At 37.8% G+C, this 27,522-nt stretch overlaps 1 protein-coding gene and 1 long non-coding RNA gene across 2 annotated transcripts in view; both read left to right on the forward strand.

Annotated features, from left to right (window-relative positions):
- The first annotated feature begins 766 nt into the window (after positions 1-766).
- LOC117960538 (VPS10 domain-containing receptor SorCS1-like) overlaps positions 767-27,522 on the forward strand; it is a 46,154-nt gene continuing 19,398 nt past the window's right edge. Inside the window, exons 1-9 of the mRNA XM_034898482.1 lie at positions 767-1,683; positions 14,772-14,839; positions 16,475-16,574; positions 16,800-16,958; positions 18,317-18,390; positions 23,764-23,828; positions 24,361-24,479; positions 24,825-24,914; positions 25,772-25,951. Of these exons, the coding sequence (XP_034754373.1) occupies positions 967-1,683; positions 14,772-14,839; positions 16,475-16,574; positions 16,800-16,958; positions 18,317-18,390; positions 23,764-23,828; positions 24,361-24,479; positions 24,825-24,914; positions 25,772-25,951 (1,572 nt within the window). The 5' untranslated portion in view covers positions 767-966. The remainder of the gene's footprint in view (positions 1,684-14,771; positions 14,840-16,474; positions 16,575-16,799; positions 16,959-18,316; positions 18,391-23,763; positions 23,829-24,360; positions 24,480-24,824; positions 24,915-25,771; positions 25,952-27,522) is intronic.
- Positions 10,862-11,450, forward strand: LOC117960539. The gene is made up of 2 exons (XR_004660175.1): positions 10,862-10,977; positions 11,199-11,450. It is a non-coding gene; the product is annotated as an uncharacterized LOC117960539 (long non-coding RNA).

Below are 27,522 nucleotides of genomic sequence, written 5' to 3' on the forward strand. Positions count from 1 at the left end.
CAGGGTTTGGACAGACTCTAGTTCTCCTAATGGTTGACCATTAGCTGACTGGAACAAAGCCCAAAGAGTATAGAGAAATATACCTTTATATTCTAGGGTGCCAGCATTGCACGGCAGTACTCCTCCATCCTTAAATACAATAGCAGAGACCAGGGGTGGTTGATAGAGAAAGTGATTACTTGCTCATCTCTTGTTTGAGCCCTTTTCATTATTTTATGCCAGACACCACTATATTAACCCTGAGAAAAGGGCACAAAAAACAGAAGCTACATTATGGGGAATATGCATTTTTTCCATTCAGTTGTTGAATGGATAACAGGAGTGCAGCCCAGACGCGAAACAATTTTCTAAGCCACTTTGCAGGCGGGCCACAACAGACTCCTTTCCTGCACGGCATAATTGACAGTGAACCCAGGCAATCCTGTTAATTGATTACCTAGGCCTTTACTAATGAAAAATGCAAAGCCTCATTGTATCTTCAATAAAGGACCTGTTAGGAACATTTCCACACAAAGACTACCAGAGCTAGAACCAATTATGTATCTAGACCTTTCCCCATGGGCCCCTAATATCTTAATATTTCAGATTATGTTGATCCTATGTATAATTACCTATATTCAGTCTGATACTTTACAGTGCAATAGCATTTGGCACACTGCTGATCAAAAACTGAATAAAAATCCACAGGGGACCACGTGCCTCTACAGATATGTAACTTCACTATTTTTTCCGCCAGGTTGAGATGAGGAAGCGGGGGTTTGGGCCCCTCTCCCCTCTCGTCCAGGATTCAGCCTCCAGCTCCTCCTCTGATGCATCGTTTGCATCAGTAGGGAAACACTTGTCTGCGCGCTGCTGTACCTCCCCACATTGCATCCACGGACTCCACTTTATCAGGTGATGACAGACATACGCTCAAGAGTGAATATGATACGTTTTTAACAAGGGTGAAGTCGAAATTAACGTAGAATGGAGAAGCGCCTCGGTCACTGCCTTTTTATCATTCCCTCTGAGTGGATTTGGCTCTTCACCCTAACTTCCATCCTGGTCGGAACAAAAGCGGAGCTAAGGTGCATTCCCTCGTGCCAGCTGCCGCTAATTACAGCATTTCCCAGGGAACTGTCGGAGCTGGATTTGACTAATTTTGGCGAGGCACCAGAAGAATTTATTGATTTAACGGAGGGGTCACCGGATACCAAACCCATCGCCTGCGGGGACGAAAGGCACAACGTTGCGGAATTCACCGCGAGCGAAGAAAGTTCGTCCAAAGTGCAACCACGGTTAGGGGTTCATAACAAAAGTTGTCTTAATAAGGAGGCGTTGAACGGACAGCAAAAACTTTCCCAACCGAAAGTGTTTACTGGAAGTGCTTCGCCCGCATCTGTCACGTCTCCTAGTGAGACTAACGTTACCGAAAATAGCACCGGTGATGGAAAAAAGAACAGCTTTTACGTTGAAAATGGGGCACAGGTTGATGTGACAGTAAACGGGGATACGGATGTGGCCAGTTGGAGACGAACACGGAATGCGAGGAGCGCAGAGACTTGGTCTGAACTCAGCCCTGAGGGCGAGGAGGGCGCTTCGTTGTCGGACCAGGAGTTTGAGCTCACAAGTTCGACATTCGCACTCACCGGGGACACGGCTCATAACCAGGCCATGGTGCACTGGTCCGGACAAAACAGCAGCGTGAGTAGCTAATGTGCTCCAGATTTACGCACGGGCCTCTTTTGACGCAGTGTGTGGTCAGCGTTTACTTCCTAATCTTGCACGGTAATGAGAGTAATTTAAAGATGTAGTTTTGTGTTGGCAGAGCACATGACACGAAACTGAGATTAAATGTGACTGCTGAGAGGTTGCAGCGTTTGAAGTAATTTCTTTGCTTGCTTGCATCACTCTCTCTCTCTCGCTCTCTCTCTCTCTCTCTCTCTCTCTCTCTGATGAACACACACAGACACACACACATACGCACACACACGTGCTATTGTTAACGGATTAGCCTATTTGCCAGGTAGGCTGAAGTTTAATGAAAACAAATTAATAAGTCAAAGAAGTTTAATTTTCTCCAAACAGTTTTTCTGTTTTGTTCTCAATTCACAGATTATTGGCTGTAGGCATATATTTGCACCTGTGTTCTTGCTAGAGCCTTATCTGCCTTGCTCCAAATTGAGAGATGGTTGATCCTACTAAAGGTTAAGTAGACAGTTCACTCAATACAGACAATTGGTCCAAATGTGAAAGTCATCATACAGCAGATAATAAGATTAATAATATAATTTCACTTATATAACACTTTTTACACTAAGCATGTAACTTGAAGTGATGTATAGAATGAAGAGAAATGGGGAGTAAAATGAATAAAATACTATCATAGTATTATTGTAATATACTATATATATATATATATATATATATATACATACACAGTGAGAGCTAAAAGACAAGTTGAACGCTAACAGAAATAGATGTTTTAACCTCCAGCTGACCCAGTTTAGGAACATCCAAATTTCTTACAGTGTATCTGTGGTTCTGAAAATCTAACAACCCACTGGAGGATGTGAGTGAATCTGAAGGCACTCAACAAAAAAAAAGGAGTATTTGACGTAAGCCATTCAGAGCTTTACTGCAGGCCTATACATACAAGCAACGGGACTTTAACATCAATTTGGAAAAATACTTGGAGCAATGTGCAGTTTAGCAAAAAAAACATGCTCACATACTATTTTTTTCTTGTTTTGATCAGGAGTCAAGCAGCAGATTTTGAATTATTTCTAGTCGCTAAATAGACGTTTGGGTGAGACTAGTGGAATGTGTTGTAGCCTAGTCTGCTTGAGAGGTAAGCATGAATTAGCTATTTAACATCTTGCTGGCTTAAATTGCACCCGGGCGATATTTCTGTAATGAAAGAAGCTGATTTGGAGGTGTGATTTATTACTTAAAGCAGCGTCTAACCCACTGTCAAAGAGGGCAGAGGCTTGATGTGAGGAACCAGAGATCCAAGAAGTGCAGCATCTAGACTGAGAGCATGAGACCACATCCAAGTCATGTATTACTGATTTAAAACGCATTCAGCAAGACATACCCATTTCACAAGGGGAGTTATAACAATGCTGCAATCAAATAATGCAGCCAACCAGAACAGTAGGCTATCGGAAATGTTTAAAAACATTTGAGCCATGTAATGCATAATAAACATATATCATCTGACTGTTGGTCGTGTAAATAAAACCCGACAAATAGTTTGAGTCAATTTTTTTTTAAATTAGTTATTTTGTTTTTTACTATTGACGTCATCAAAGGAACAGTTTAACCTTTGGGGAAATACATGTTTTTCCTTGTGACTATGAAACCAGCAGGTGATTAGCTTAGCTTAGCATTAAGACTGAAAGCATGGGGGAAACCGCTAGCCTGGCTCTAGCCAAAGGTATCAAAATCCACCTACTACAACCTCTAATGTACCTATTAACAAACTATAGCTGGTTTGTTTAATCTGTACAGATACAAACAACTATTTCTTGGCTCTCTTAACCGTTTCTGACCTGTTGCGTGACAAAACAGGAGCCAAAACTGTTTATACTTGCGCATGGTGGTTGCGACTCTAGTTGCAGTCTTCTCCTAAACAAAGGTGGCACAACTGAGGAAAGGCTACCGACTTTGCTATTTCTACGGACTAGAAGAAGAAGAAAATGGTAAACAAGCTCAAAGAGAAGAAGAAAAGCACTTTGAATACTTCAGAATGTCTGCTTAACGATTCAATGACCTACTTTGTCTGATCAAGCCTTTCATTCACCATAAAAGAAGTGATCTTAACTCAGTTTACAAGAGAAAACTTGCAGTCACTTTGAGAGTCCTGGCATTCGGTTGCCCTCGAACTCGTCCATGCTTCCTGTTTCCGCTTTGTTGTGCGCCGCTGAAAAAAATAGTGGTGCACGACCTCTAGTTGCACACTTTAAATCCTGGTGCGCCTGCGAGATCTACGCCATTTTGCCGTCACATTGTTGGGCAACAGGTCGGGAACGGCAACTGTAAAGAGGCCTTTACCCGTTTCCCCCTGTTTCCATTTATTATGCAAAACTATAAGCTATGACATCACAGCAACATTATGACCAGAATTTGGCATCATTTTTTTCCCAGTTACTCTTTCTAGCGCTGTTTTGAGAAATGTTTCCCCTGATGCCACAGAGCCTCTTCCCGCCTACTAACAATGTAATAATGTGTTTGTGTGTGTGTGTGTTCCTTCTTCTGCAACGTGCCACACCCTTTCTCTCTCTGTGTAGGTGCAGGCTGGGTGGTCCCCAAGAAAATGTGCAGATTTTCCAGCTAGTGTACTCTTTAGAAATCTATTTAAAGTAGTAATCTACATGGTTTTCAAAAGTGGCCAATTTCCTTTTTCCAAGTTAAACGTCTTTGTCTCACAGTTCAGTCATTATGGCTGCAATCCGCTTCCCTGGGTTTATGAGAAGATATGAGAGGTTTAGCAGCCAGTCACACATCAATAGGCAACTTATCTTACAGAACGAATAAGGAGAGAAAGACCATTTGTAAAATGTTTAAGTAAATATATTGTCCAACAAATACAAAGAATGAAGAAAGGGTTTAGGGGCTGGTGAATGCTTGCAGTGCTCACATACGTTGAAAACGGGGCTCCTTTTGTGTGGGAAAATGCTTCTGTGTTCAGACACTTCAGGCAGTTCCCACATGTTGATGACATTAAGTCAATTTTTCACACATAAAACACTCTCAGAAATTCAGACATTTGTTTGCAGCCTATTGTGATGTGTTAGTTTCAAACGTTGAGATCTGATAATTGGTGTAGTTGCGGGTCTACAGAACATCAATTAATTTGCATACTGTTTGTGAGACCCATTGTTTGAGCTTCTTGCTGACTTTTTTAAAATTACTTTTATATTATTTATTTTTATTACTCTATTTTTTTCTGTCCAATTCCAGTTTTTATTTTGCCAGTAATTTGCTGCTGAAGACTAGTTGGTGGGTGATACTGTTACAATGTTTATCATTTGCCTAATGATCAGAGTTTGAGAACTAAGCTGCGGTATCATTTCAGCCTTTCAATCAACATGAAAACTAAGGAAAATGTAGTGCTCAATCCTTTGCTGCTTCTGCACTCATTCATGTGGTTATTGTCTGTCACTAACCTGAGTTTGTAAAAAACACCAACCTCTGCACTGGTGGTATTTACAGAATCGTCAAAGAATCTTCAATCTATATGAAAATATATTCCTTCTGTTGAATAATGAAAACATATTTTTTAACTTGTTTCCCAAGTTGTGCCGGCCTATGTATGCTAATGCACAAGCAACTCAACCTGGGCTGTGTCCATAACATGCAACATTTCAAGACCAAGTGTCCTCTCACTGAGAATTGAATTGCAGAATTCACAAGCATGCTTTAAGGATTTGAAAAAAATTGCATAATTTCGAGCAAGTAAGCCTACAGTATTATTGAAAAGATGCATTTGAGTGTTTGCTTCATTCTGAAGTTGGATGGCCTAAACATATAATTTCTTTGCTCACACTGTACTGAACAATTGACGAGTTGTGACGTTGGGTGGTTGTTACGCACGGAACCCACAGTTGATTTTGCCCAGTGACAATTTCAATTAAGGTATCCAAGGAAGAAAATGTTGAACATTCTAGAAATGAATCTGATTGCCCAACAGCCAGACCATTGATGGTTCAAACTGAACATCACAAAGCAACTAATATGTAATGCATTGTATCCTCTGCTTTACAGTAATGTTAGCATGTCACTTACAAATAAGCAGAACAATATTAACACTACAGCATTATTTAAGATTATGGTTAGTTGCATTGTTCTTTAATTAATTTGAATGAATTATTAGTTTTAACATGTTTGGCTTTTACTCAGGTAGTCTAGTTTCCTCTCACAGGCCAAACACATGCAAGTAACGTTAATCAGCAAAGTCTAAATTGCCTGTAGGTGTGAATGTGTTTGGCATTCTGTGTTAGCCCTATGAGACTGTCTGTCCTGGGTGTTGTCCAGTGCATGCTGGGAGAGGCTGCAGCCACTGATGACCTTGAACACATCTGTCCTATTTTGTTTCCACTCAATCCAATTGTTTTAAAAACAACAACCACTTAATAACTTATAATTATCAGTATAATAATAATTAATAACACAGATTCTCCACAGAAGATATACAAAAAGCACACTTTTGTGTTTATTAAATATCACAGTTGACTAGTAAAAAAAGGCACATTGGTCCTAATATATATATATTTTTTAAAGCATGTAGTTGTCAGTTTTAAGTGGACGTGTGCACTATGTTGCTGCCAGTACGATGGAGATCTCTTCAGCACCAAAATAGTCAAGTAGCAGATGTAGAGCCTGTGTCTACATCTCACTGGCCTTCTTGGCAAAAAGGGGTCCTAGTAATTTTTCTCCATACCTAAAGGCCACTTCTTTAAGATTGAGATTTAAGATTGTGAGGCAAAAAGGTGAACGTAATCAGTCAAGCAGAGCTAAGGTTATTTCAGGTTGAATTTTAACTTGATTCTAGCTTATTATGAGGTGTTAATTACAAGGATTTACCTTGACTCTTTCAATGCCTGCATATTATTACACACATTATCACAAATTACTGTATCCACAGTATGTTCTGTTGTCGATGTGCAGCATGGCTTAATGGATGAACTTTACATTAACTTTCTGACATGACACCCAAGATTTATTCAAGGTAACATTAAAGTGAATTGTGACTTGCTGCTCTTAAGCTTTTAAATACACACAGTATACTATTTAAAAAAAATAATTTATATAATGTATTAGTATTTATAGAACAATTACTACAGAAGTTGCAGTTTGCTATACTACAGCTAGATCCAATTTGGTTGACGCTGGGACCGTTTCGTCAATAAGCCCTCGCTCTGCATTTTAAATGGACAGACAGTGCCTTAAGGGGAGGAACAGAAGAAGTAATAGGACCAATAGTAAAATTCAGTTTAGTTCTAGTCCATTTTATCCCTCCCTATCTTCCCTACATTCTGCTATCTAAGCATACCGTCACAAACAGCCCTGTTCTGAACACTGTAATGCATGCAGCTTCCCACACATAGCACGTTGACATGCTCAGACAACCCTGTCGCTGCTGCTTTCAGTACGGACCCCTGCCAGCTCCGCTCTCTCCTGGGTGGCTGTGATGGACAGGCCGCTAGGGGTGCGGTGGTGTTGGTGGTGGGTTCTGTATTGTTTCAGAGAGTGAACATAACACATCCTGGTAAAGAAACATAAATAAATTCATGAAATACATATTGATAACAACTGTAACAAAACGACCCAACTTGAGTCAACCAAAGACAAATATTTTTTTTCTCTTACAAATTCAGGATGTGGCATTGCCTACATTGCATGGATAAACAGAAGGGCTGGTTTTTATAGCTTAGTACTGTGATGAAACTACCTGCAGGCTGAGTTTAGCTCTGCCAAGCCACCAAGCCTTCCTTCGGGGAGGAGCTTTAACGCCTTGAAATCCTGCAGCATGTTTTTCTATCGGCATGCTGTGTTCCCCCGCCTGTTTTTTTTTTCCTTCTCCATAGAGCAGATATGCCATAAAAAAATAGAAAAAGATTTGATCCTAGACCATGATACAGTTAATTTGGCTGGAAAAAGCATAATGATAGCCTACATTTCATTACCTCAGCCAAGGTTATTCTTTCTAGGTTACTTTTTGTTTGTCTGTCTGTTTGTTTGTTTGTTTATTTGTTTGTTTGTCTGTCTGTAGGATTATGGAAATAACTACTGGCCCGATTTTCATGAAACTTGGTGGAAGGTTGTACCATAGGAAAAAGGAAGAACCTGCTAAATTTTGGAGCTGATCCGAATCAAAGGGGCAGATACTTCCAATTTAAAATTGTTAAATAGTGTCAGAACATAGCCAAAAGTAGAAATTAGATAATAATAATAATAATAATAATAATAACAATAATAACAATAATAATAACAATAATAATAATGATGTATTTGATATAGCACCTTTTACAGTCACAAAGTCACAAACATTTGTTAAAATACAGTAGGATCCAAAACAGAAAATAGTAGTGTTCGGATGGAGCAGGTCAGAGATATAAACAGGAGTCTGACCATGCAATGCTTTATATGTAAGAACGAGAACTTTAAATTGGATCCTGAACTTGATCGGGAGTCAATGTAACATAGATAAAATGAGCTGAACCTGGTCAACAGTCTTGCAGCAAAGTTCTGGACCAGTTGTAGACGGTCCTGGTACAACTTGCTGAGACAGGTAAAAACGTGGTTGAAGAAATTAAGCCGAGATGATATAAAACCATGAATGATCATTTCAGGCCTGCATATCACATTCCACATTCACGGATGCTAGTAACAGGTTCAATTTTAACCACCAAAATTCTAGTTGTGGCTTTGGACATGTGCTGTAAATAAACACACATATATGTATCATTTAACTAGTATATACTATTACTCACATCCAAATGTGAATTGTCTGCAAACTGGTCAGTACATTGTAAAAACTGCTTTTCATAACATGTTCATAATGTTTTTTTTCTAACCCTAACCTTAACCCTAAGCATTTGATATTTGTCCATATGTACATGCTAAGAAGGTCCTGAATGTATGTTAAGAATGTGAAATAGTTCCAATTCATAAGTACATAATAAATTCACATTTGATATGACGAGGCTTCTGCTAGGCACAGCCATATTATGATTTAAATCTAATTGGATTGGAGAAATATCCAGACATATATGGCTGATGTGCTTGCAGATTTGCGTATCATAGAAGACCGGACTATCTGCTTTGGTGGAGATCTGCACTCTCCGAGTGCCATTCTAGTTTTTATAGTTCTTATATCAAACTTACTGTATGTTGTGCAAGTCCATATTTTTTATCATATGTGCTCTGCAAGTGTTCACTATTTTATTGTTTTTAAATTACAGTGATCACTGTATCTTTTGAAATGCATTTTCCAGTCCTCTGCTAGTTGGTGTGTTTACATTTGAACCAAGGTGGTCAGCGCCTCAGTGCTTCATCTATGAATTAGAAACATTCATACTTGCTGTTGTTGTCAGTCTGCTGGTTTTTGGCCATTGCTGAGTCGCCGCTCATTTTGTGTTTCAGAACTCTTTCCTTTTATAGTGGCCACCTGCATTACTCATTCATACAGTAAGAGTTACACCATCTGGCTGCTGTAAGAAAAGCCTCACATTCAGAACCTTAACTTTGATTTACTCACTCAAGTTTTCTTTTTGGATTTAGAGTGATGCAGAAACCTGAGGTTTCAAACACTACCTACGAAGTCATATGGGCACGATATATCTTTCCCCAGCGTATTTATGTAATCTGCTGTTTTACTTTATTTATGTTATAGAACATGTCATTTATTCATTATTATGAGAGTCCAGGGAGCTTTTGGTTTGTCAACATGCAACTAAGATTCTGCCATCGCACTCAGCATTTTCAAACAAGAGTGCTGAAGAGTTCAAAGAAAGAAAGAAAATCTCCTTTCACAGTGAGCTCAACTTTTTGGTTGGGTTGACAAACCTACCCTCTTGCTTTCTAATCTTGCCTGCATTGATCAGACCCCCTCCTAATGCACACTGAAGCTTCCAAGCTCAGCAGGCCGCTGTAGCCTAGCTGCCGCACTAGCCTTGACTTTCATTTATGGGTAAGAAGCAAATGATGCGAGAGCTGTAGCCTGAAGGAAAGCCGTTTCAGATGACTTATCAACCAAGCTGCTACTTCCACACAGATTCGTGGTCTTGACACAACGAGTCCAATAAAGTCAGACTGTTCTGCTTGAAAGCCACAGCTGTAACACAGAGAACCTGTTATTTAATGCTCATAGATCAATAATATACCCTCTGCCAGTATGTTGCCAACAGTCACATTGTAGCTGAACTTTTTACTTTAAGAATCACATGTTAAAAAAACTTCCAGTCATATTAATACCCAGTGCTGAAAGCAATGACCAATAATGTGTCATTCACTCCTCCTTGTAAAATTATATCAGGTTTTATACAACACCCACAGCTTTTTGTGCAAAGTTATGTCACTTCATAATTCATGATTGCAGTGACCTGTTATCCATGTGAGAGCCAACAGCTCTGACTTCAAACAACCTAGCTACAGCACAACATCTGGTCTATGAGGAAATGTTGCCATTGTTAATGAAGTGATATAAATTGATATGGCAGACAAAAGCCTCTGTACGTTACATGTCTCACTTTGAAGTATAGGTGGATGTGTTTTTCTGCAGGCTTTTGTTGAGTGAATCTCAGTGCCATAAACAATGTAATACATAAGGATTTCTTTCTATAAGATGTTAAATGATGCTGTATTAATGTGGTGATTTTTATTAAGTGAAGTATCATACTTCATGCTATAATGGCCCCTGGGGTTCACTGCCACGCTGTTAACACTTCTGTGGTGTTCAAATCTTGTAGGAAGGTGTTCTCACACTTCTCCTCCCAATTAGTTTGTCTTAGTTGTGACATTTAATGTCACCGGTTATCACTTCTACGAATATCATTACACAAAATCTTGTCTGTCCTTGTAAAATTCATACTTTTATAATTAAATCTGCTATAATCAATTTTATTTTTTATCAATAATGGATCAGATTTGGTGACATGTTAAAATTTCCAACTGGCCATTGTCAGCCCGAACCCACATTAAATTAGTAAAAAATAAAAGTGCCCCCAAAAATACAATGTGCAATTTACTTAGCCAATCGCTGATGTATGCTTCCAATTGCCCAACCCTAGTTAACATTAATGTTGATTTAGATTTTGAATGTCAACACAACGCTATGATATGTTATTTGTTACAGCCCTAATTAATAGTTTTTTGGGGATCAGCCGAATACTGAATCCACTGGTAAAGTTTCTGCCAAACCCGAAAACGAATACCGATTCCTACTCCCATCCTTAATCTTTTAATACAGTGAACACATTAATGAAGTAAACAGTCTCCACAGCCTCTAAAATAGTTAAATGTAACAACTCAATGTTGAAATCATATGCTTTTTTCACATCGTAGGAAAGCACATCGCTACCGCCAGATGAGTGACAAATATTTGCTAACCAGTGTATGATGAAGGCATGTTGGGATTGTGAAATTAGAAAGCTAATGTTAGCTAACAAGCTCCCACTGTAGGGAGACTCATTTACAGAGAGAACAGCTGACAGCCTGGGAGACATCTGGTTTTTAGCTGTGACTGTCCTTCCTTTGCCGTACCTGACGTTGCTGCATTTTGGCTACTGTCTGTAGATTCCTTCATGTACAACTCATAATCTTTTGGAAGATTTATACGCAAATGTTTTAACAGTGGCAATGTTGTGTATTGTTTAGGGTCCTTGTCACCAAGAGACAAATCGGCATTGCAAATTGAACATGCAGCTGGACTTGAATTGCCTTCTTTTGAATTGAAAGTACTGCCACACAACACTTTCTCTGCACAAAAGTTCCATTTTCACTTTCTTACAGACAACTGCATTAAACGGTCCACCTAAATAAAAACCTTCTTGTAATTAACGACAGTGCCATTACGTTGACCATCGGAGTGCGCCTAGTGCAAGCATAGAGTTTGGTTCGCTAAAAACCGAACCCATTATTCTGAATCCAAACCCATATCCTGGATTTTGTGCATCCTTAATTAATAGATTTTTTTCCCATTGCTTATTACTGTAGGCTCAAAGGCGACCTGGAGCTTATCAAATCATGCACTGGGTAAAAGTCAGGGAACACTTTAGACACATGGCCAGTGTTTGATAGGTCATTTTTGTCTTTCCTATTATTATTATTCCAGTCATACCTCTTGTAACAATTGCTTTTATGGAATCATCCATCTGTTTAATTGCGGTAGCTAAATGTGATGACAGTTTAATTGATGAGGCAACAGCTGATGAGGCTGGATCAACTGTTTGGTTGCAGTGAGAATGAATCAAAATGTGTATTCTGTTGCTCCTCTCATTTGTCTCAGGTGTTCATCCCCCCTTCTGCTTTCTTGATACCCCACCCCTTCTCTTCTTCGTAAAACACCTCCATTCCTCAGCAGTAATCTCTTCACCCTAAGCCCTATAAGTCCCCAGTAAGCCTCCATTCTTTCTTACATAATGATCAAATTCATCCCAGTCCATTTACCTTCACGGTTTAAGATTTACAAAGGATTAGAGGTTGAAAAATCAATTTGCTCGCTCTTGGATGTCAAGTAATCCAGTTTGGAGATATGTTGGTGCTACTGCAGTCTAATGGGCTGTGCGCTACATGGTAGCTGGCATAAAATGTGACACCTTTGTTGAAATTCAAAGGGTAATACTATATGCTAAAACACATGGCATTATTTAAATCCAAAGGGCATTAAAGCATTAAAAGAAGCTTTGTCCAGGGATTTCAAGTAGCAATTCAATGGCTTTTTGAAATGCCAAACTCCAAATACCTGTTTCACACAGAAAGATCTACAAAGTGAATATTGTATCAGTGTATTTATACGGCAACTTCCCTTGTCAACATCCCTCAGAACACAGGAAACTTTTCCACCCGGCAAAGTTGGATGCAAATTACATCCGCCTGTAATCCTGGAACCTTCCCAAGCAAATGCATAAAGTTAATAGCCATACATGATGGGGGATATAGTTTGTCCTAATTTTCAGACTCCTGCAGGTTGTTTTATTGCCTATGACAGTGTCCATGAGGGTATGACTTTTAGAAGGTTTGAAGGCCATTTTGTTGGAAGACCATAAATCTCTTCAACCCATTCGGGACACCTGTTGTTGTACCATAGTTATAACAAGAGCCATTGATTATCTCTGACCTAAAGCTCATCTATTTAATACATTCTTAACAAAGTAATAGCAGAGTCAGAGATTTTTTAGTCCGCTTATTCACAAAGAGGGCAAATAATTAGGAAATAAAGCAAAACTGGTTAATTGGAAATGCATTGCATTGACAGCAAGAAATTCCATAGGAACTTGTGATACATTATTTAATATTCACAGTATATACATTGAGATATTGTGCAAGTGAAGATACATATGTCTGTTAGAAAACATACATCTTTTTTTATGTTTTTACCTTTTATAGCTGAAAAAATTAGGCTAGTAGATTCATCAATAAGTAGAAGAATTATTCAGCAACAAATAATTGTTTCTGTAATGTAATTTCTAAAGGAAAAATAGAAAACTATCTATTTCTAACTTCTCATTTGTCTGAGATTATTTTTGGGCATTTTAGGCCTTTATTTATATAGGACAGCCAAAGACATGAAAGGGGAGAGAGAGGGTGAATGACATACAGCAAAGGGCTGCGGGGCGGAGTTGAACCTGCGGCCGCTGCATCAAGGAGTAAAACCTGGGCGCCTGACCTGTGCTACCAGGTGAGCTACCCAGGCACCCCTAGCTTCTCATTTGTGAGGATTTGCTGATTTTCTGTGTTTGACTTTAGATCAGACAAAAAAAGGACCTTTTATCTTGTTAGGCTCTAGGAAATTGAAAATCTTACATAACAGGAGAGTCTGAATAGTGTTTTGTATTGCTAAATCAGTTACTTTTATTGTGTTTTGTGATGTAGCACCAGTAAAGCATATCGACAGACAGTTGGTGTTAAAGAATTTAGCTTAAAAAAACCTAAGGCACTATCGTTTTTTAAAATGTATTTTACAGCTGCTGGAGTTGACTGTCACATTTGGTTTCAAGAGGCTTTTATTTAGATACGAGGACAATTGACTTGTTTATGCTTCTTGTAGTCGTTGCAGTGATCTCCATAGCAGATCCTTATTTGGAATTTCTACAAACTGTGCAAGGTTTTGTAAAAGTTCAAATTTCTTGTTTATATGATGAAGTTCTCACTTCTTATGGAGAATGTTACCCCACGCTCTCATAACACTCGATAATTAGAGGATAGCTATGAAAGGTTGCCCAGAGAGGCTTCTCCAGGGAGCTTTATGATCTGCAGATTTTATGATTGCACGGTGCAGTCTGGACACTGCTTGAGCGATTCATTTGTGTAAAGGGTGAAGGGCACAATGTGAACAACTCTTTTTGTGGGAAGGTCTGTTGAGATGTTTCCAAACGCCATTGTGGATAAATGCATTCTTTTGGACAGAGGTTATTATAATAATTGAGGTTTTCCCTTATATTACTGCCTCACTTAGAAGAAAAGGAGATAACAAGTACAATGTAGCTTAACATGGCTTTATGCCTCAGTAACAACATGCGTAAAGACACACAAGTTTTGATTTAGCTAGTAAGTCTCTCTTTAATAAATGAAACTGAGGCAAATAGAAATGTTCACAGTGAGTCATTCATTAATATCTGGATCAATTGAAAAGACACCTGTAAATCTACATCTTTTATGTATATCAAGTAAAGGTCTGTTTGTTGTACACAACATGCAACACTTTTTTATAATCCTCTAAGTAAAATATAGTGTTGACTCATTTATTCATTCAGTCATAATTTACCAGTGGTAGCATTTGCTGGTAATCCACTGTGTCTTAGAGACCATTATAGCATGCATTCGTGGTCATCTTTTCCTCAGAGAGTATGCACAATGTTTAAAGCTTCACGACAAACAAAGCAATGGGTTGACATGCCATCCCAGTTTTGTTTGTATTTTATAAAACTGTGTCTGTCAGGGAGATTAAAAGACAAGTGCAGGGAGGACTCAGTTCTATTGTTTCATTTATGTGACACTTTATTGCTGCTGTTCACAGAACTGATGATATTACTCCTTGGAAATAATCTGTTTATTCTGTTTTTTAGGTGATCCTCATGTTGACAAAGTACTACGACTTTAACTCTGGCAGAGTAACAGAGAGTTCTTTATGGAGGTAAGATCTTGTGTCTGGTATTACATATCAAACTGATTGTAGATTGTCAGAAATCTGCTACAGAATATGACACATGCACATGGTTAAATGCAGTGCCTTTTAATCTGCTTTATATATGTGACTGAAGTGTTTAGCACTTTTACACATTACTAAATTCAAAATAAGTTTATTTGAAATTTATGTTATTGTAGTTTTAAAACAGTTTTTTTTAATAAGGATCAGTAGATAAAACTGTGTTGTCTAATTAAACACAAGTTACATTATTATGGTGTATAGAAAAACATAGTAGCTATACATTAATTTTGGCAGACAAAATTAATATTTTTTTCTAAATGGCCCATATTACATGTAAAACATTACATATTTGGTCATTCTATGATTTTGTCGCCTTCATTAAAGCAGCTATAAACAACATTTGTATAATGATAAAGTATCAAATGACAATGTGAATGTAACACAGCCTAACAGTGAGTTTGTCGTGCTGTCCGGCTGGTAACTTTGCTGTTTTGGTTCACTTATACTGCCATCTTAGCATTGTTTTGGGCTGCAAGTTAACATACAGATGTTCAGTGAAAAGCTCTAAAAACCAAGTGTACACGACCTGCTTAGCACCAAACAGCAGACACGAACACTAAGCGACCATCTGGTGAACATAGCATTTAGCAGCTAAAGAGCTTGGTATTTTGGAGTTGGAGACTAAAAACAGAGCCATAACAGAATGTGTAATGGACTTGCCTTCATCATACAACTACAATCAAATGGTAATTTTGCTCCCTGGATTTGTACTTTTTGCTAACAGATTCACTGTATAAGCTCAAAAGGTGATGCTATGTCAAACTTTTGTTCACAAATAGTTTCTGCTGCACACAAGTGCCCCATTGCACGTTTAATCTGCAAACTCAGTTAGTGGGAAATGGAAAGGGTTGCCACTTTAATACTTTCTACATATTAGGTTTTAATGAGGTCAGAACAAAAGAAAAACATGGTTATTACAGTTGTCATTATTTTTACACATACAGGGGTCTGTGAGACTCCAAACAATCAGGAAGTAAATATATCCTCAGTTTACACTGGTTAAATAATCAATAATTACTTAATATTTAATGTGAAGTTCCTATAAAGAAAGAAAGAGGCTGTAAAAATTATAAAAAGACCAGGAATCCACAAATGTTTTATTTTTAATTTAAGCTGTATGAAACATTTTTAAAATAAGGTCAGGAAAGCAGTGCCATTTTTGGAGGACAATTTATATTTTTTGGTATATCTAGTTACAAAAATATTTTCATACATTCATTCATTTTTTATTCAGCCAACAGGCAAATATGTTACCTAATTCTCCATTTGAGATCTGACACATAAAAATCACAAACATTATGTTTTTACCCCAAAACATCAATAATAAAAATATCTCATCCCCCCTCAATGCATGTCACACAGGATATTCTTGTTTACTTTGATAATTAAAAAAATCTCCATTCATCTAGAAAATTGCTTCATGACTTCTGCTGTTGCAATTTTCTGCTTGCTTGATATGCTTAATGATACCATCAGCATCTTAATCTTAGTAGATGTTCCTCCGTTCTCCTTTAATCTCCACAGCAACCTATATACTTTATCCTTATATTTGAATTTTAGGTCAACTGATTATGGGACCACTTATGAGAAATTTAATGAGAAAGTTGGGCCAAAAACCATCCTGAGCTACTTGTACGTGAGTCCGAACAACAAAAGAAAGGTAAGTATCTTGTAAAAAAAAATCCTGCCTGCATTGAAAACATCTGTCAATTATTATCGCTGTGCAGCAGAGTTTTATCATTTATACCACATAGCAGCCCCGCAGGTAACTGCTCCATACATTTGTTTAAGGCAGTGTATCGCACAAGTACACATAAGCGCTGTGGAATGGATGCTGTCAAAGTGGGCCGCTGATTCCCCCATCTCCTTTCACGTCTCTTCTCAGATCATGTTACTTACCGACCCGGAGGTGGAAAGCAGCCTGCTCATTAGCCTTGACGAGGGGGCGACCTATCAGAAACACAGCTTAGCCTTTGATATTCTCAGCCTGCTTTTTCACCCCGAGCAGGAGGACTGGATTATGGCTTACAGCCACGACCAAAAGGTAATGTGTGGTTGTCAGTATGCATGAAATAGCTAGAATAAAACTTCAAAAATATCTCTGGTTGGTGAATAAGGGTTGTTATGTGTGGTTCACTTTCTGCTTATCACGCACATGTTAGCTCGGTGTGAGTGTTCTGCTAGATTGTACTTCCGTCCGATTCTATGTTATATATTGCAAGCTTGTTGGGTCCCAACAAAATGAATATCTCTATTAAATGATACAAAATATCTTTGTAAGCATGTTCAAAGGAGTCCATTTTGATAACGACTGCTAGCTTTCAGGACATAGTCAGAGAAATCTACCACTTAAGCCAAGGCTGCCGTCGCCAAAATAGAAGCAGCTGATCACCTACTCCCCTAAAAAGGTCATAAGGTCTGGCTGCAGACTCTTAACTCTGAATGGATGTGTCCCAGAAAACCCAGGGCAAAGTTAACAAGGAAGACACACTCAAAAACTCCACAAGCTCACACAAAAACACAATTTGCAAGCATAAACACACACTCTTCATTACTCTGTGTGAGAACCCTGCTGCCTACTTTACTCAACACCACAGACGTCAAACTCGGCCTTCCCAGCATGCTATTGGAAGACTTGATTTTCCGAGAGTAAAACAGTCAAGGTCTGAGAAGTGAGATAAATGGTGCTGGGAGGAAGATGAAAGCTTAGTTGAGAACCATCGGCGTTTCCAAATAAAGACGCCATGCAGAATTTTGCCTTCACAACTTTGTAAAAGCTAAATTCAATGTTTCTTTGTTTTTTAAATTTAACTGCTGAAATTAATTTTAGTTTGGTTTCATTTTTACCTTTGCTGATTGCCCGTCTTTGATAAGGCAAACTGATGTTGATTATCCTTGTAAAGCTCTGAGCTTAAGATGATTGCAGCCTGATCATTATGGCAAGATGACAGGCCTTCTTAAAGCTTGAAGTCAAGCATAATGGAATAAAAAGACTACAATGGCAGTTAAACACCAATTAGGCCTAAATCCTTCTGATTTACTATAAGAAGGAGACACTTTGATTTGAATACAAAGACCAATTTGTCAGTCCCCACTTCCCTCTTTTCCAAGGCATCATAATAAATAATCTTTTTCCATTTTTTTGCATCACTGTATTTATACAGTGATGCATATTTATACTGATGCATTTTCTCATCAAAGATGCATTTTCACAAAGTATACATTCAGTAGTACAATATTTAAAAGAAAATCAATACATTGATGCCACAAAATCTACAAATCTTGACAGATTCTTGATAATACAATTAGAAATTTATCAGGGAATTATCTTGGATAGTCTGGCGTGGAACATTATTCTTTATACTGTAACTCGTTTTGTTAATGCAGTCCTCTCATTTTCAGCTCTATGTCTCTGTTGAATTTGGAAGGAGATGGCAGCTTGTGCATGACAGCGTTGTCCCCAACAGATTCTACTGGTGAGATGAACAATCAGTCATTTGTCTTCCTGGGAGAGAAATGCTGCAATATTTGATATGTTCCAAAAGCACTTTGAAACACAGAAAAACACAGAATTATACATTCATTAGTACAAGTGTATTCTTAGCCTTCTGTTCCCAGCAGTTGTACAGAGGGGAAATTCCCTCACTGTACCTATTTACATGCTCCATAAAACATGTTTATTTTTTGCTGCTAACAGTGGTTTGGTACAATATGAGTAAACAAACTGCATTTACATTGCATGTTTTTGATCAGTCAGCAGGTCATTTACAGGAATATCAACGAAACAATGTTATTGCACCAGATTTGAACCTAATAACAAGTTTAGAGTGCCAAGTGTACTTTTAAGAAATATCACGGAATTTTAAAAAGTGGTGGAAGAAGTAATTAGATTTACATTTACTTTGAGGTCAAATTACAAAAGTATTATCATCAAAATGGCTTAAAATGTCAATATGAGAAGTATTTTGCCCTGTTTGACTGAAAAATATAATATACTGTATAAATACTGTGAGGCATATATATATATATATATCAATTTTCGTATTTGGTACAGTAGCCTTTGTTTGTAATTCCAGAGGTCAAACGTTTCATGTAGTTTTTCACCAGGTTTGCACACACTGCAGAAGGGATTTTGGCCCACTCCTCCTCACAGATCTTCTCTAGATCAGTCAGGTTTCTGGGCTGTTGCTGAGAAACACAGAGTTTGAGCTCCCTCCAAAGATTCTCTATTGGGTTTAGGTCTGGAGACTGGCTAGGCCATGCCAGAACCTTGGTATGCTTCTTACAGAGCCACCCCTTGGTCATCCTGTCTGTGTGCTTCGGGTCATTGTCATGTTGGAGCCAGCCTCGACCCATCTTCAATGCTCTAACTGAGGGAAGAAGGTTGTTTCCGCAATACATAGCCCCGGTCATCCTCTCCTTAATACAGTGCAGTCGCCCTGTACCATGTGCAGAAAAATACCCCCAAAGCATGATGCTACCACCCCCATGCTTCACAGTAGGGATGGTGTTCTTGGGATGGTATTCATCATTCTTCTTCCTCCAAACACGGTTAGTGGAATTATGACCAAAAAGTTATATTTTGGTCTCATCTGACCACATGACTTTCTCCCATAACTCCTCTGGATCATCTACGGTAGATGGTCGTTGGCAAACTTAAAACGGGCCTCGACATGTGCTGGTTTAAGCAGGGGAACCTTCCGTGCCATGCATGATTTCAAACCATGACGTCTTAGTGTATTACCAACAGTAACCTTGGAAATGGTGGTCCCAGCTCTTTTCAGGTCATTGACCAGCTCCTCCCGTGTAGTTCTGGGATGATTTCTCACCTTTCTTAGATCATTGAGACCCCACGAGGTGAGATCTTGCATGGAGCCCCAGTCAGAGGGAGATTGACAGTCATGTTTAGCCTCTTCCATTTTCTAATGATTGCTCCAACAGTGGACCTTTTTTCACAAAGCTGCTTGGCAATGTCCCGGTAGCCCTTTCCAGCCTTGTGGAGGTGTACAATTTTGTCTCTAGTGTCTTTGGACAGCTCTTTGGTCTCGGCCATGTTAGTAGTTGGATTCTTACTGATTGTATGGGGTGGACAGGTGTCTTTATGCAGCTAACGACCTCAAACAGGTGCATCTACTTTAGGATAATAAATGGAGTGGAGGTGGACATTTTGAAGGGAGACTAACAGGTCTTTGAGGGTCAGAATTGTAGCTGATAGACAGGTGTTCAAAAACTAATTTTCAGCTGTATCATACAAATAAATAGTAAAAAAATCATACATTTTGATTTCTGGATTTTCTTTTTAGATTATGTCTGTAAAAAAAGTGCAAATACCTTAAGATTGGAGTTAAAGGGCTCATAATATGCTTTTTGGATTTTCCCTTTCATTTATTGGGTTATATGTCTTTTTTGTGCATGTTAAAGGTTAACAAAGGAAAAAAGCCCAAAGTCCTCCCCAAAGGGACTTCATCCAGAAGAAAACCCTGTTCCCAATCCGCTCCAAACAACTTTCTTGTAGTCCAGCCTTTACCTCTGTGACAAACGTGCGTAATTTTGTAACTCGTTATAATGCTCACTTAGCTACAAGCATGGCATGCCCTCATATTCCGATTCTGATTGCCTTGTAGTCCTTCGCTACTGCACATGTGAGAATCCCAACATGATTGAACAGAAGAGAGATGCCTCACTCTGTAGCTAAAACAGAGAGTTCAACACACAGGGTGAAAAGAGGAGCTGCAGCAATGTGCAGTACAACAAAAATATGGTGTTTTTCGAAAATTAAACCATGTAAACCTATTTTAATACAACCTTTAAATACAATTATGACCCTTAAAATGAGCATAATATGAGCACTTTAAGTACATCGTTTGAGTAAATGAGCAGTTACTTAACACCACTGATTACAGTAATGTACAAATTGAGTCAATGAAATCCTGTGACACATTTTAATCCCATTGCTTTTATTTTAAAATGCTAAACCACCATACTAAACTTTCATTCATTCTTTTTCTTTCTTTCATTCTTTCTTTCTTTTTTCTTAAGATGTCATCCACTGGATGAGTTCTGCGGAATGGAATATTGTTAGGATAATGTTGGTACATCACAGTATTACCAATCAAATCATATCCAATTTATTGAGCAGGATACTTGATGTATATAGCACAGAAGCCGCTGTGGTGATGTGGCAGAGAGCGTCTGGGTGTCTCTTAGAGTGTTTTAGCGTTATTAGCTGTTACAGAGATTATGGCCCAGGATAAATATTTCATTTATAATGTTTTTTTATAGTTGTTGGCGACAGAATCCCTTTCACACATAACTAAAAAAGCAGAACCACTGATTAATCAAGCAGGATGGTATGACCTACAGTACATGTTTTTGCATTGGTCTGGGAAATACAACGACCAACACATTAACAATGTTATAATCAAGAAAAATCAGTTTAGAAAAGGGGTGATGAACCAGACAAAACATGGACCATCTCCTTTTTAATGAGGCTGATGTTTGTATCCTCAAAGGGAAGGTGGATGCATGAAAACTCTTTTCTTAAGGTGGTTAAAGAGTAATATATAAACTCCACAAGAGTTAGTGACTCTCTCATTGTGTGTGGTTTGTTGTTGTTTATTGTGCCATGCAATAAAAACACAAATTCACAGCCGACATGGACTAATGAAAAAACAAAAAGTACTTTAAAGTATTTTTATATAATCATCCATCCAGAAAAACTTGGGAGAAGAAAAATAGTAAATCATCAAAAACTAAGCAATAATACATGATCAACTATTTTCCGGCTCACCTAAATCACATAACAAAGCCTTTTCTCTGCAGGGAAACCCTTTTTTGTAGCTAATGGTAATGTACTTGAGCTCCCGCAGAGCTCTTTGACTTTTAGTTAGTTCCTGCTTCACATAGGGCTTCTCGAAGCTGCGGTTGTTTTCCATGAGAGAATATGTTCATAATTTAAGTTTGTACCAAACACCAATAGACTATCTTGCCTTATACATCAGAAAAAATTTGCACTGAGTTTTCATAAATATTACAAATATATAATGACTCATAGCAAATCAAGACTTCACATCACTAACCCAGATAAATAGTTTCTAGTGAGCTGCATATTCACAAGTCATTGATATACTGTATACCATGCAATTCCAATAATTATTTATAGCTTGGACATATGTGCTAATTAAGGACAATGGTATCTGAATATCATTTAGCATCTCCCTGAAGTTTGAGCGTTACAACATGATCAATCAAAGGACAAAATGGTTGATGTCCACATATGCCTTTCCTCTTGTCTTAGAAATAAATCAAACAAAACATGGCAGGGAAAAAACCCGCTTCCCACACATCAGATATCAAGTATGAAAGAATGTATTACATCACATCCACTACTCATCTTTTCTGAAAAATTCTGACAAACATGATTTACAAAAACATGTTAAAAGCCATCCGTGCTAGGCAGTCATACTGGTATGTGTTAGTTATGGGGGAACACTGTGTAAAATTGCAAGGGTTTATTTAAGAGCAAGCGCTGCTTTTCCCTGATAGAATTGGATGAAGTATTTGACAGAAAGTCCATTAAAAGAGATGGAGCTGTGAGGCAATTACAGAGTGCTGAGGAAAGCAGGACGTGGGCTTTTTATAATATAGTTCAGACACAGTTTGGAAAATGAGAAGAAACCCATCTTCTGTCACAACAGCTGCTATTAATACAACAAGTGGCACACTGTTCACTCTTTTGGTTCTGCACGTCATAAATGATCTCTATTGAAAGTGAATGAAATGGCTAAGTGCACCTTACCCATAAAGTACAGTGCAGGTCAAATGTCTGTCAGGCCAGTGTTTATAGATACAGTTGTTGTGTTACCGCTGCTGAGAGAGCAATTAAGATCACAGCTGTATTTCCCTTGTCCCCTTACACATTCAATCTAATGTAAACCACAAATATTGCACTCTTGATGACTTAAAAAACTAACTAGTACTGTGAGTTAAATGCATTTATTATGAGTTTTAACAGTTTTCAAAAAAAATCTTTGTTTTTGTTATAATTATTTCCACATTGTCACTTTATTAAATATGCCTTGGGAGAGAAGCAAAATAGTTGATAAAGCTTTTTTTTTGCCTCAATGCCTTATGATCAAAATAAATAACAAGAAAGTTAAAATTACAAGACAATAGTTTTGTAACCAAGTCAACTATTTGAAAAGGCATTGCAGAAGTTCCCATCCTGGTTGTCAAAACCCGGCATTCCAAGATAAATCTAAAGGGATCACGAGATGATGAAAAGGATAAGACAAAAACATATGATTCTGGTATATAGAAATAGTTACTCTACATTTTCTCAAATTTTTGATTTTTTTATTCTGAACAGGATACCTTCACCACTTTAGGACTTGGTTGCACCAGCTATTCATGAATCCCTTAGATTGTGTGTAAAACCCTTATAGAAGCCCTATAGTAACTAGCTAGTTTAACATATTTAAACAGCCTTTTGCAATTGCTATGTCAAACATATTTCATTTTACTCTTAAATCTACAAGTATAATGTAGTAGCAAGCTCATGTTAGTTTTGTCATTTAATTCAGTTAAATAAGCAACAGGTACCACTGTCAGAAATCTAGACTACACCACTTATATATGCATTCCTGAAAGTTCATAAATTAATACATGATTTAATTCATGCTATTTCATTCTTTAACTCATGCATACATTCATGATAATTTATGTACCCTTACCATAAAATGTTACTCATGTGAGCAGGTCATGATTAATGCACACAATGTTGTCATTAGCGGACACTTACTCTTCAGCAGAAATCTTATTTTTCTTACATATTTGTCATACTTTTACAGGTCCAGACTTGGTTTAGACAAAGAGCAAGGAATGATTCACCTGGAGATCAGTGTCTCTGATGGACGTGAGTAATAAAATGTTGTTCCCTTGGACACACAGAAAGATTAGTCAGAATTTTAAACAGATTTCATGTCAAATTAGCAACATTTGTTATGATTCTTATACCGTAATTAAAAAACAAACAAACAAAAAAACACGAGTGAGAGCTTTTTTTTGCTGTACTAAAACTTGCCTCCCCATCTGAATTGGCTGCATGAAGACTCTTTATATGATTAAGCTAATTCATTTTTCAAGGTCCAGGCTGTGACTTAGCTCTTTTTATTGGCCACAGTGCTGAGAGGGGGGAAGTTCCATAAGGCCTTGTGTGTTAATGTCCTGTCCCTGGGGAGACCGCCTCATTTGGCTGATGCTAACACACTGGGACAACTCTGTCTCTACTTTATCTGTTAGTGAGAATGAGGATTGGCCCCTTAAATGTTGCTTCTATGGCTCACTTAATACCATTAGCATAAGCTAAACCTTGATTGGGGACTACAGAATGAAGTTTGTTTTTCTCTTTGTTATCTTTTTAGCACTTATTTCTTGCTTACCCACAGGGTCACAGTACATAACTTGTAAACTTCAGAATTGCTCTGATGGAAACAAGGGCAAGCCTTTCCCTGGATTTATCATCCCTAATTCCCTGGTGGTTCAGGATGAATACGTTTTCATCCAGGTGGGTTTTTATTGCAAGGTCTGGCTTCATTAAAAGACAATTAAAAGCTGTAAAACCACTGCATTCAATCGCATCTTAATGTACAGCCATGTTTTTCATTAACTAAAAGGGGCCATTATCCTGGGAAAGGATGGCATATAATTGAAATCACAACATTGTGTATTATACTACAACTGCACTCTGCATAATGCACAACATCCTAATACATCAACATCAAACCCTGAGTTTTGATGGTGGCTTAAATTATTTGATACATGCTGCAAACAGTCATTGTAAACAGTGAAGTTTAAGAATATTTACCTGAAATTGGATTGAAGTACAAATTGTATTATATTGCTTTTCCAGGTGCCAGTAGGTGGCCGGTCTGTCCATTATGTGTCCTATAAAAGACATTCTTTCTACCCAATGAAGCTTCCCAAGTACACTCTGCCAAAGGTAAGGCTGGAAGGGATGCAGTTTTGTGAGTTGAGCACATGTAGAAGAACAAACAGTAAAACAAGTGCAGCATTTATTTTACTGTTAAAGATTTCTTCAGGCTTATTTGTGGTATCTTGATGACTTAGTGAAGGTTGACTAAAAGTACGGTTGTTCCCAGTTAATGAAAATGTCTGCTGACAAATGCATTAAATTGTTTCTCCCACATTATTATCCTCCTGAAAATTGATTCAGTTATACATGACTAGCCTACTTCTTCAGATCTTGTGTTTATTTAAGACCCACGCACAGTTTTTAATCAGTTGCCCTCCCGCCTGTATCAACAGATCTTTACCTAAAATATTAATTTAGAGTTGCAGTTTCCCCACAACACCAAAATAATGCTTTTTAAGGAAAAGTTAATTTTGCATTTGCACAAAAACAGTGTTCCACACTCAATATCATTTACTAAAAGCACAGCAAGATAGCTTAGTGGTTTTAGAGACTGTGTCACAACAACAGATTTAGTGCCCACAGTGTTGTTTTGATCATGTCCATCCGTCCATGTAGACTGTGAAAACGTTCTTAAGGACACACATCCCCTACCCCACCTCACTTTGGATAAGGGATTCAGTCAAACTAAATGGAGCCTGTCTTAATTTTTAGTGCATGGCATGAAACGTTTGAGGTCTAATCTCTGCTGATCCTGACTGAATGATGTCAAGAAGTGACAAACTGCTAGCTTGCTGCTCCAGCTCTGTGGCCAATATGTGTGCACTAATATGCAGATTCACACTGTTTTTGTTGAGAAAACTCATTTGAATACATTCTTAAAGCCTTATTGGCATCTACAGTTCTCATTAATTTCACATATTTAGGACTTGCAGATAATCAGCACAGATGACAACCAGGTGGTGGCAGCGATTCAAGACTGGCATCAGAATGACTCCTACAACCTATATATGTCTGAGTCCAGAGGGCTGTTCTTCACCCTGATGCTGGAAAACGTTGTGAGCAGTGGAGGACCGGAGGGCAATATCATGATAGACCTATATGAGGTAGGCGGCGGCAATGTCAGTCATCAGTCATTGTTTCACATGTTTTTATGTTATTCAGGCATGCTGGTCCAACTCATAAAACTTCTGCAGTTTATAGTTCAATATGTCGTGTTTATGAATGTTAACTATCAAACCAATGAGTTGACATGCTTCATAATAAAAGTGCAATTATACATGCAAAATCATCTGTAATGCAATTCGACTCTTTGTGCAATTCTACACTTTGATTATGTATGTTCCAATGCTGCCCATACTTGGAATACTCTATATGAATTACATTTAATTAGCACTGTAATGAAGTTTATAGACTGACAGAAAATGAATAAGCAACCATTTTGATATTTGAGTAATCATTTAAATCAGTTATTAAACAAAAAGCTAAACATCTGGTCGCTCCAGGTTCTCACATTTGCTGCTCAAAGTTGAGGATTTGCTGTTTTATCTGTTTTGTTTCATTTCAAATTAATTTTCTGACTATATTATCTCATCATCATCTTAAACTATTGGCCAGACAAGAGTGGGGCTGCAAGTAACGATTATTTTATTCAGTTTTTGTTATTAATTAATTAATCGTTAGGTCTATAAATGGCAGAACTGATAGAAGTTGCATATCCTAATTTTTTAGAGCCAGGTTCATGTCATCAAATGCCTTGCTTTATGTAAACAACTTGTTTCATCAGTCCAAAACCCTAAATTCTTCAGTTTACAATCTTGTTAAGAAAGAAAAGCAGAAAAAAGGCAGAAAAGCTGGTATCTTTGTTTGATAAATGACTTAAACAATGCATTTACTATTAACATACTGTATATGCTGTTGATCAACTGTTGCAGGTCTGAACAAGAGAAGAAACTTGAAGAGCTCACTTTATATTCTTAGGAGCATAAAGTTCCTAAGAACTTATACTGACATATACTTACATTGTATAGACGATTCATCAGTAAAACATTGGACAGATTTATCAATAATGAAAAAAATGCTTAGTTGTACACTTTAGTAAAATACCTTTTGGCTTCATTCATTAGTCCACTCACAGTGACATGAAATTTAAAGTCCAACTTATATTGAGAAGAAACTGAAGACTGCATCTAAGAGCACCATACACATTTAAATTCATGGTTTGGAAGCTTGAACAATAACAAGAGATTCTGACAAGTAAAGTACCAAAAGACAGCCTAAAACTTTGCTTAGAGTTCATTTTGATTTTCTGCCATGCTTTCCTTAATTATACCTCGTGCTCAAATTTCTTGGGTGTTCTCACCATAATGGAACAGATGTTGGTACATTTTATTCTGCTGCATCTGAGTGTCTCGCTTATATGCACTTTCTGTCTGCTTTTATTATCTTTTTCATGTCACATTGCTGTCGCAAAAAAACATTTAGCTGGTCTTTGGGTAATGTACCATCTATACGCAAGTTTAGGAATCTCTTGTGTCACTTAAAGCGCATAGTCACAATGCAGGGAAAATATCTGCTTTAACTTGTGCCCGGAACATTTTATATCTTTGTTGACAAATGTGCTATGAAATTCACAGTGACTGCACTACATGCATCACTTCTACTTATCCTCATCTGT

Source organism: Etheostoma cragini, chromosome 17 (assembly GCF_013103735.1).
Source record: "Etheostoma cragini isolate CJK2018 chromosome 17, CSU_Ecrag_1.0, whole genome shotgun sequence".
Classification (NCBI taxonomy): domain Eukaryota; kingdom Metazoa; phylum Chordata; class Actinopteri; order Perciformes; family Percidae; genus Etheostoma; species Etheostoma cragini.